At 56.6% G+C, this 11,063-nt stretch overlaps 1 protein-coding gene across 1 annotated transcript; it reads left to right on the top strand.

Annotated features, from left to right (window-relative positions):
* Positions 1-2,778: 2,778 nt before the first annotated feature.
* LOC144938110 (retroviral-like aspartic protease 1) lies at positions 2,779-9,411 on the top strand. Its single transcript, XM_078865808.1, has 3 exons — positions 2,779-2,854; positions 4,647-5,132; positions 9,391-9,411. The coding sequence occupies exons 2-3, from the start codon at positions 4,659-4,661 to the stop codon at positions 9,409-9,411; spliced, it is 495 nt and encodes a 164-aa protein (XP_078721934.1). The 5' UTR covers positions 2,779-2,854; positions 4,647-4,658.
* Positions 9,412-11,063: the final 1,652 nt, after the last annotated feature.

Genomic DNA, 11,063 nt, shown 5'->3' with positions numbered 1-11,063 from the left:
CAGGTGAATTTCTGTCAGGCTTGGTAGCACCCACAGTCATCACGACAAGTATTAATGAGTTCCTGAAAATTATATTAATCTGAAAAATTAAAAAGCAAGCCTAGGTATGAAATATTAAGTAACCCGGAAAGTTTTGTTTTGGATTGATACAAGAAGTGACATTACTTCCATGACATCCCCTCCACGCTGTTACTGCTTAAATGCAGTCTTTTGTCGTCTCTTTTGATGCATCATAAAAATATAAAACATGGCATTGAAGTTATAGTTATTCTTATTAAAAGTATGTATGTAATTAAACTGAATAATTATGACTAAGCAGTATCACCACGGTTATATGTGTATCTTGCTATTTCTAACATCTACTATGATCTACCATAACCTTCTATTATAACTGATTAGCGATAACTAACTTGTTTCACTGTGCAAACCTTCATATTAACATATATCTCGTAATTGACTGTGATCTATACATTTTATAATTTATGCTAATGCATTCATCTCTAGGTATTACTTCCTGCCACTTCCTGCTCCCGTGTGGGCACACACTGATGACATCACACCACCTATTTAGGGCCCAACACTGGAGGACATTTTCACAATTCTGGCAACTGCCTGATGCTGCCAATTGTAACTATCAGTGAAACGTGACGCCTAATGGTAAAATAAAATGGATTGCTTTATAACACAGTGGTGTGCTGAAGCAGAAACACATTGGCACATCTTTTCACGTGATAATCATTTTTTAATCACAATGTTGGCTCGCAAAAGTTTAGTGTCTATTAAATTGATAAGATGTATATTTGTAACAACATGAAGAGGCAGATGTTCACAACTCACTGCAGTACTGCTCGTCGCTGTAGTCCCCACAGTCGTCGGCACCGTCGCACACGAACGAGAGGGAAGTGCAGGCCCCGTTGCCGCAGGTGAACAAGTTGGGTGGACAATCGGTGCACCTCGTCTCGTCCGAGCCGTCCGGGCAGTCCACGTCTCCGTCACAGCGGTAGATGGATGGGATGCACTCGCCTCCTCCACAGCGGAACTCATCCGTTGCACAACCTTCGAAGAGAAACTCAGGGTAAGTCAATGTGTACCGAAGAAACCAATGCAGCACGAGGAGGGTGTTCCCTCATCGAATGCCAATGTCGATAACGCAAGGTTTTTCTACTCACTGCAATTCTGCTCGTCGCTGTAGTCTCCACAGTCGTCAGCTCCATCGCACACGAACGAGGGGGAGGTGCAGGCCCCGTTGCCGCACTGGAAGGAGTCGGGTGGACAATCGGTGCAGCGGCTCTCGTCCGAGCCGTCCGGGCAGTCCGTGTCTCCATCACAGCGGTAGCCGGATGGGATGCACTGGCCTCCTCTGCAGCGGAACTCATCCGCTCCACAGCCTTGAAACAGAAACAGTGTCAATCAACATGTACCGAGTAAACCAATGCAGCACTACCAGTTTAACATGGAGGCATTCGCGACCAAAATCATCCATAATACAGCTTTTTTTATCGGTTAGATCGTGCAACTATAAAGGTGTCGTTCAAACCACTGCCACCCGACACAGTCATTAAGTAAGGTTTGTCATTTACATAGAACATGCCAATTCATTACTAGTACAGCACACCGGTGTATTGGAGAGCAAATCCACATTTACAATCTGAGTACGTTTCGCCAATAATTAGCACCGGCACCATCAGGCAGCAGCCAGATTTGTAAAGAAATCGTCCTTTTTGTTCCTGAAGGGGTTAGAAGAACAATGTGCATGCATAATGTGCATGTTTGATGTAAGTTCATTCGCATATGATTAACCCAACCGGTAATGGATACTCATTATAATTTATATCTATCCACTAATCCCCTCCCACTTCACGCAAGATTGGCTCACAAGTGATGTCATCACATCCATTACTCTATTTAAGGCACAAAACAGGAGGATTTCTCCACAAATTTGGCTACCGCCTGATGATGCCGGTTGTAATAACTGACAAAATGTCGTACTCAGATTGTAAATGTTGTGGATTTGCTCTCAAACACACCGGTGTGCTCTTCTAGTAATGAATTGGCATGTTCTGTTTACGTGACAAACCTTTGTAATCGGCTGTGTCTAGTGGTGGTGGTTTGAAAGGCAGCAATACCAATAGGGTGTACTGTCATGCCGCCGCCACGAAGCCGTTCAGCAGGCGCCCCATCTAAGACCTCGCCACCACCAAGCGACGGAGCCGACCCCGTGTCCCCCTCACCTCACCTCGCACGGACACACCCGCACGCATTCCCCCCCCCCCATAGAGCTCGTGGGGAGGTCACCTGGCCGACCGGTTTTTATCCGAGAAGCCCTTATCGGGATTAAACTTTCACGGTTTCCGGCGATCAGGGAATTGGACGACCTCCCCCGTGCTACGTGGCGCCGCGGCGCTGCGACCAGCCTTAATATGGTGGGGTCGCGGCATGGGGCATTCGGCCACCGCGGTGGAGGCGCATTTTCCCCCCACACACACCCCCACGGGTCGACGAGACAGGCGGAGGAGGGAGGGGACAGCATGAATAGCGGGACCGCATGGACTCTTGCGCATAGTCATGGAGGGTTGGGAACATTATGCTTGAGCGCACAGGCCCCATTGTTAGGAAGGGTAAGGGAGTAATTAGGATGTACGCCGCCAACGCCGCTCACTGATTAGCATATCAAAAGCGCCGGAACCGCCGTGCGCGGGCTCGAGGTGCACGAGCCCATTGTTCAGCGCAGCCTCCCTTTGATGTAGAGAGGATAAATAGTGGGGCAAAAAGGGGAAATAGCTCTCTTACTCCAGCGAAAGGCGACGAGACACAGCTCCAGCCAGCGACCCGGACGTCCGTGCGACGCACCGAGGTACGCTGTTAGCACAAGGATCAGCGGACCGCCGTGGACCCTTAACAGTGAGTAAGAAGGTGAATTAGAATCATAGCAGATAAATCGGGAATAGGTATAGAGGTATCAGCGTAGGCCAGCCTCGTCGACTCACTGATTTAACATCTAGTTCCAGGTAGCGGATAATAAATCATTAATAGCTGATCGTGGCCTCGTGTGATCTCGTGTTATAAGTGTGAACGCGTGTGGTACTGTGTATGCGTAAGCTCGCGGCGTGCGTAATCAGCGTACTCCAGGTGCGCGATCATAACGTGAGCGGCGAGCGCGGCGCAGAGCGGCGCAAGAGTGGGTATCGCGTGTGGAGCTGTAGGCGTGTGTGCGCGCACGTTCACGACGTGTATAATACAGGTGCGCGATCCTAGCGTGAGTGGTCAGGGTTGAGTGAGTGCCGCGCGGAGCTGTGTGTGGGTGTGCGCGTACGTAATTAAACATGCCTACTACGCGGACCCGCGGGGGAGGAGAATCCTGGAGCGACGGCTCTCACCCCATGGGTGAAGAACGCAGCAGCGGTTCGCCTAGCAGCGAGGGGGCGAGTAATGAGGTTAACCCGGCCGTTAGGGGTACCGAGGGAGGGATCTCGGGGGCTAGCGACCCCCACATATTGGTGTCAGAAACGGGACGATCCCCCGCACCCCCAAGGGAAAGAGGCCCCCCAACCCAGATTAAAATCAAATGCACATTTACGGGCAAAGGAATTCCAACATGGAAATCGTTTGCCCGCAGCATCAGGGGGGCGAAAAAGGTTAATGGGTGGTCAGATGAGGAGGCGTTGCAGCAGTTAGAGCTACATTTAGATGGACGGGCAGCTGACTTTGTGGAAGCTTTGCCCGCAAGCGTACAAACTCAGTGGGAAAAATTAATGTGCGAACTCGAACGGCGCTTCGGCGCCTATGACGAGGAGGATGCGCAGGCGGCCTTAGAGGCACGCCGCCGCCAACCCGGCGAAGATCTACGAGATTACGCCGAGGATGTGCGCATGTTGACCCAGCTCGCGTACCCAGAGTACGAGGCAAAAATAATTGAGGGCCTCGCCGCCGGTAAAATCCAGCGATATTTGGCACGCACCCCGTGGTGGCAGCCAAATGTAGACGGTGCACGCCTCTCCTTTAGCACCCTCGTCGAGCGCGCGCGTAAATGCGAGAAACTCTCGGGTGAGCGCGCGCAGCCTCGAGGGAGGGGACGAGAGTGCGCCGTAGCGAGCCTACTCTCCGACGAGGAGGAAGAGCTCGCCATTGCAGTAAGGGGACGGGCAAGGGAGCCCCAGAGACCCAGCGAGACTACCCCGGGGTGGGTAGCCGGGTTACAGACCGGCATTGGAGATATTGCTGGCCGGGTAGACCGAATGGACGGTAAGGTAACCCACGTAGGTGAGAGGGTAACCCAGGTACGCGAGGAAGCAAATAAAAATATGAAGACCCTCCAGTCTGAGATGGGTGAACTACGCTCGACAGTAGGGGGACTAGCCGGGAGGGTGTCCCAATTAGAGTCCGATGTGGGGCAACTGCGTACTGGGGGAGGGAGAGGGAGCGGACAGGGGACCCGCTACGGAACCGCCACCCCTCCCCGGGCGTGTTATGTGTGCGATCGGCGAGGGCATCTCAGGAGGGACTGTCCGCAGGTCGCCCGAGCTAGACAAGAGCTAAGGTCAAACACTAAGGCCCCCCTAGAGAGGGGACCACCGGGGGGTCAAATCGACGTAGCCCCGACACAAACAAGCTGTGAGAATAATGGCGAGCGAGTGATCTCCACACAGGTTCCAGCAACAATGCCAACGGAAACGGTGACTCCTGACGACTGGCTGCGGGAGCTGGTGGCGGGGATCACGGGGGCCACGTCGCTGGTGGAAGGGGAGGTAAACGGAGTGCGTACCCGAATTCTGCTGGACACGGGGGCGGTGGCCTCGCTCGTGAGCGCAGCGCACTGCAGCGCGATCGGGGTCGACGTGCGTCACCTGCAGGCACCGGACCGCGCGCTGCACACGGCGAGCGGAGCCGGAATGGGGCTGCTGGGGAGAGCCATCCTAGAGGTCCGCATAGGCAGTCAGGTGTGCACCCAGGAGTTCTACGTGTCGAGTGCGTTGTGTCACGAGTGTATCGCAGGTACCGACCTCTTAGAACGGCTGGGACTCAACGTGCAACCCCGCCAGCGATGCGCCACCATGGAGAGCAACGGCGAGCGGATACCGTTCTTGGGACGAGAACCGACGCGCCTCCGCTTCGCACCTGTGGCCGCTATCCTGGCGACGGCAGTCACCATCGGCCCGCTCACCGAAATGCTGGTGCCGGTGGCAACATTCCCCACCGACCCCGCGCTCCGACCATCAGGGGAGGTAATGCTAACTCCTCACCCGGAGTTGGCAAAACGGTATGGGGTTGTGGGATCCGCCACGTTGGTAAACGCAGATGGGGGCCGATTGTTTATGCGGATGTTTAACCCCCACAGTACCCCAGCGATACTGCGGCGGCGCACCCCGATAGCCACTGTACACCCCCTGCACGCACGCCACTCTAACGACTCGGTGTTCGCACTCTGGGCTGAAGACCCCGGTCGTCCTGAGGGTGACCAGGACCTGGCCTGGCGAGTCGGCCCGACTCCCCGAGCCGAGGTCATTCCCCTGCTCGACGCGTTACATGTACCATGGGCGGATTTACCTAAGGGAGAGGCCGATCGGCTGCGCGAGTTACTGCGGGAGTATGCCGACGTATTCAGTGAGCACGACTCGGACGTGGGTCGGACCGATCTTGTTAAGCACCAAATTGACACCGGTGCAGCCCGACCCATCAAACTCCCTTCGTACCGAGTGGGCGCACCCGAACGCGCCCAAATCAAAGAGGCAGTTGGGGACATGCTTCGCGATAACATAATTCAGCCCTCGGCGAGCCCCTGGTCAGCCCCAGTGGTACTAGTTACGAAAAAGGATGGGTCAACCCGGTTCTGCGTCGATTACCGTAAACTAAATGCAGTCACGCTCGGCGATGCCTTCCCCATACCCCGCATCGATGACACCTTCGACAGCCTCGCCGGAGCGCGATATTTTTCCACCCTCGATCTCGCGTCCGGGTACTGGCAGGTGGAGATGGCGGAGGAGGATCGGCCGAAAACCGCATTCACCACCCCGATGGGACTATTCGAGTTTCGAGTACTCCCGTTCGGACTCACCAATGCGCCTGCGACGTTCCAGCGGCTGATGGAGTTGGTGATGCGGGGCTTGCAATGGGAACAGTGCCTGATTTACTTGGACGATGTGATAGTGTTCAGTAGATCTTTGTCTGAGCATTGGTCCAGGCTACGAGAGGTGTTCCAGCGATTGCGAGCGGCTCATCTCAAGCTCAAGCCACGTAAGTGTTACATCGCACAACGCGAGGTGGGGTACCTCGGGCATCGCGTCAGCGAGGCAGGCGTGCACACTGATCCGGAGAAGGTACGCGCCGTAGTGGAGTGGCCACGGCCAAGGAATCTGACGGAGATCAGATCATTTTTGGGGCTCGCCACCTATTATCGTCGATTTGTAAAGGGATTCAGCGAGATTGCACGCCCCCTCACCCAACTCACCTCCCCTAAGCACCCCTACCAGTGGACGGGGGCCTGCCAGACGGCCTTCACCACTCTCAAAGACCACCTCACCCACGCCCCCACCCTCGCTTTCCCCGATTTTACCACCGATTTTATTTTGGACACCGACGCCTGCAGCAGCGGGCTGGGCGCGGTGTTGTCACAGGTACAGGATGGGACGGAACGAGTCATCGCGTACGCCAGCCGGACCTTGAGTGGGGCCGAGCTGAACTATTGCGTGACCCGCCAAGAGTTGTACGCCGTGATTTTCGCATGTAAGCAGTTCCGGCCGTATTTGTACGGCAGGAAATGTCGCGTACGCACTGACCATTATGCTCTGCAGTTCCTTCTCACATTCAAGGAGCCGCGGGGGCAGATGGCCCGGTGGTTGGCGCAGTTGCAGGAGTACAACCTGCAAATCGAGTATCGGGCTGGCCGGACGCATGCAAACGCGGACGCCTTGTCGAGGCGACCCACGGTGGACGCTGAGACAAGGGCGGAGGAGGCCTGCCCGTGTTTCACGGGGGGACGCTGCCGGCAGGCAACGGACCCCCGAGCGGCCGCGGCCACTGACCCCCCCCCAGCGAGAGAGAGTGCAGTGTGCGCCACAGAGGCCCTCACAGGTGGCACCGAGGATCCCGTCGACCGCCCGGCAAGCGCGGGACCCGCGGCTCGGGACCCGATCGGACGGATCCAGGAGGACGTCGGCTGCGCCTTCCCGGGCCTGAACGACGAGCAGCTGAGACAGACCCAGCAGCGAGATCCCGATCTGGCGGCAGTGGAGGCGGCACTGCGGGAGGAAAAGAGCGCCCTGCCAGGACCCTGGAGCGGTTTGTATGCCCGGTTGTGTGTGCAGAACGGAGTGGTACGGGAGTTAACCGAGGCCGGCCAGCCGGGGTGCATCTGTGTTCCTGCCCAGGTGCGACCCCAGCTGCTTCGGCTGGTGCATGACCACCCACTCGGGGGCCACGATGGGGAACGACGCACTCGAGAGACCCTGCGTCGCCAGTATCTCTGGCCCAAATTGGCACAAGACGTGGCGGCCTGGGTACAGGGCTGCCGCGCCTGTCAGCAGTGCGGGCCGAAACCGGCACGATACCAGGTACCCCTAACGCCGTTCCGCGTCAGCCGCACGAATCAGCTGGTCGGGATTGACCTACAGGGGCCATTCCCGCGATCCCATCGAGGCAACCGATATATCCTAGTCGCAGTAGAGTATTTCACCCGCTACCCCGTGGCAGTGGCCATCCCTGATAAAACGGCCTTGGTGGTGGCCCGGGCATTCGTGGAACACTACGTACTTAAGCACGGGATCCCAGAACGAGTCCTCACCGACCAGGGTAGCGAGTTCGAGGCCGAGTTGTTCCAGGCACTGTGCCGAGAGTTCGGAATCCAGAAGGACCGAACCACAGCGTACCACCCCCAAGCGAACGGTATGGTGGAGCGCATGAATCAGACCCTAGCGGGGAAACTCAAACGTATGGCGGCCGCAAATCAACGGGATTGGGACGAACACCTCCCCTACGCCCTTTTCGCCTACGCCACCACCGTACACACGTCGACGGGACAAACCCCGTTTTTAATGATGTTCGGCCGTGAGTCTCGTTTACCCGCAGATCTGCTATTCGGCGTCCCTTCCCCCCAGCCGGAGGAAGGAAGCCGCCCCGTGGAACACCTGTTGGAGACCCTGCGAGAAGCCCGAGGTCGAGCATACCCGCAAGGGGAAGCCGCGCATCGGCGGCAGGAACAGGGCACCCGACCCCGCATGGAACCCCCCTTATTCCTGACAGGCGCTAAGGTGTGGCTACACACCCCTCGCGTCGGGGCCGGGCAGGTGGGGAAACTGACGACCTACTGGCGGGGACCCTGGACCGTGGTGCGACAGATCTCCCCCTGGACGGTACTAATTTATGGCGGGGAGAGGGATCGAGAGACGGTGGTCAACGTCCGCCGCTTAAAACCGTGGAAAGCGGCCCCGGCGAGAGAGAACCCCGTCACTCGAAGGCCCCGTAATCCCGGAGTACCCGCACCCCTCGTGTTGGGGGGCCTCGCACCCTACATGGGCCCCGCCGGGCCCCCGAGACGCCCCGACCCCGCCAGGGGACGGCGCGGACGACGGCCCCTAAACCCCTCCGCTTCTGAGTTTGTACCCCAGCCCGCAGGTACCGAGGTACAGGGAGAGCCGCTGGAGTGGAGGAGGAGGCCGCCGCAGGAGCTGCAGAGGACGGAGCCACCCACCCCGAGACCAGCCACGAGGGCCGGACGGACCCCTCGGATCCCGCAGCGTTTCCTCGTGGGCGCGGCTCAAGCAAGGTGCTCCAGTCAACCCGGGACGGGGACCAGCACCTCGGGGGGCTATGTCATGCCGCCGCCACGAAGCCGTTCAGCAGGCGCCCCATCTAAGACCTCGCCACCACCAAGCGACGGAGCCGACCCCGTGTCCCCCTCACCTCACCTCGCACGGACACACCCGCACGCATTCCCCCCCCCCCATAGAGCTCGTGGGGAGGTCACCTGGCCGACCGGTTTTTATCCGAGAAGCCCTTATCGGGATTAAACTTTCACGGTTTCCGGCGATCAGGGAATTGGACGACCTCCCCCGTGCTACGTGGCGCCGCGGCGCTGCGACCAGCCTTAATATGGTGGGGTCGCGGCATGGGGCATTCGGCCACCGCGGTGGAGGCGCATTTTCCCCCCACACACACCCCCACGGGTCGACGAGACAGGCGGAGGAGGGAGGGGACAGCATGAATAGCGGGACCGCATGGACTCTTGCGCATAGTCATGGAGGGTTGGGAACATTATGCTTGAGCGCACAGGCCCCATTGTTAGGAAGGGTAAGGGAGTAATTAGGATGTACGCCGCCAACGCCGCTCACTGATTAGCATATCAAAAGCGCCGGAACCGCCGTGCGCGGGCTCGAGGTGCACGAGCCCATTGTTCAGCGCAGCCTCCCTTTGATGTAGAGAGGATAAATAGTGGGGCAAAAAGGGGAAATAGCTCTCTTACTCCAGCGAAAGGCGACGAGACACAGCTCCAGCCAGCGACCCGGACGTCCGTGCGACGCACCGAGGTACGCTGTTAGCACAAGGATCAGCGGACCGCCGTGGACCCTTAACAGTGAGTAAGAAGGTGAATTAGAATCATAGCAGATAAATCGGGAATAGGTATAGAGGTATCAGCGTAGGCCAGCCTCGTCGACTCACTGATTTAACATCTAGTTCCAGGTAGCGGATAATAAATCATTAATAGCTGATCGTGGCCTCGTGTGATCTCGTGTTATAAGTGTGAACGCGTGTGGTACTGTGTATGCGTAAGCTCGCGGCGTGCGTAATCAGCGTACTCCAGGTGCGCGATCATAACGTGAGCGGCGAGCGCGGCGCAGAGCGGCGCAAGAGTGGGTATCGCGTGTGGAGCTGTAGGCGTGTGTGCGCGCACGTTCACGACGTGTATAATACAGGTGCGCGATCCTAGCGTGAGTGGTCAGGGTTGAGTGAGTGCCGCGCGGAGCTGTGTGTGGGTGTGCGCGTACGTAATTAAACATGCCTACTACGCGGACCCGCGGGGGAGGAGAATCCTGGAGCGACGGCTCTCACCCCATGGGTGAAGAACGCAGCAGCGGTTCGCCTAGCAGCGAGGGGGCGAGTAATGAGGTTAACCCGGCCGTTAGGGGTACCGAGGGAGGGATCTCGGGGGCTAGCGACCCCCACAGTACCATCATCGAACACCAATATTGATAACTTCTGGGTCATTCCACTCACTGCAGTTCTGCTCGTCGCTGTAGTCTCCACAGTCGTCGGCTCCATCGCACACGAACGAGGGGGAGGTGCAGGCCCCATTGCCACACTGGAAGGAGTCGGGTGGACAATCGGTGCAGCGGCCCTCGTCCGAGCCATCTGGGCAGTCCGAGTCTCCGTCACAGCGGTAGCCAGATGGGATGCACTCACCTCCTCTGCAGCGGAACTCATCCGCTCCACAGCCTTCAAAGAGAAACACAGTGTCAATCAATGTGTACCGAGTAAACCAATGCAGCACTACCAGTTTAACATGGAGGCATTAGCGACCAAAATCATCCAAAATACAGCTTATTTATCGGTTAGATTGCGCAACTATGAAGGTGTCGTTCAAACCACCGCCACCCGACACAGCCATTAAGTAAGGTTTGTCATGTAAATAGAACATGCCAATTCGTTACTAGTATAGCACACCGGTGTGTTGGAGAGCAAATCCACAATTACAATCTAAGTACGAAGTTTCGCCACTAATTACAATGGACATGATCAGGCGGTAGCCAGATTTGAGGACACATCCTCCTATTTCGCTCCTTAAGGGGGTATAAGAACGATGTGCATGAATAATTAACTAAGTTGATTACAATATTAATAACCCAACCGGTAATGGATACCCATTGTAATTCATATGCATTCATTAATCCCCTACCACTTTGCACAAGAATGACTCACAAGCGAAGTGATCACATCTATCCCTCTATTTAAGGAACGAAACAGGAGGATGTCTCAACAAATCTGGCTGCCAGTTGATAATGCCGGTTGTAATTGCTGGCTAAACGTCGTACTTAACGGCAGCACTATTAATATGGTGTTCCATCATCGAATCT

Source organism: Lampetra fluviatilis, chromosome 21 (assembly GCF_964198595.1).
Source record: "Lampetra fluviatilis chromosome 21, kcLamFluv1.1, whole genome shotgun sequence".
Classification (NCBI taxonomy): Eukaryota; Metazoa; Chordata; class Hyperoartia; order Petromyzontiformes; family Petromyzontidae; genus Lampetra; species Lampetra fluviatilis.
The sequence above is the reverse complement of the archived record's forward strand: the minus strand, read 5'-3'. Positions and strand labels throughout refer to the sequence as shown.

What these genes read in the sequence shown, in the direction of transcription:
- LOC144938110 (XM_078865808.1), top strand. Translation starts at nt 4,659, where the DNA reads ATGCCAACGGAAACGGTGACTCCTGACGACTGGCTGCGGGAGCTGGTG. An exon ending in CACCTGTGGCCGCTATCCTG is followed by an intron (nt 5,133 to 9,390) that starts GCGACGGCAGTC and finishes CCCATTGTTCAG; the next exon opens with CGCAGCCTCCCTTTGATGTA.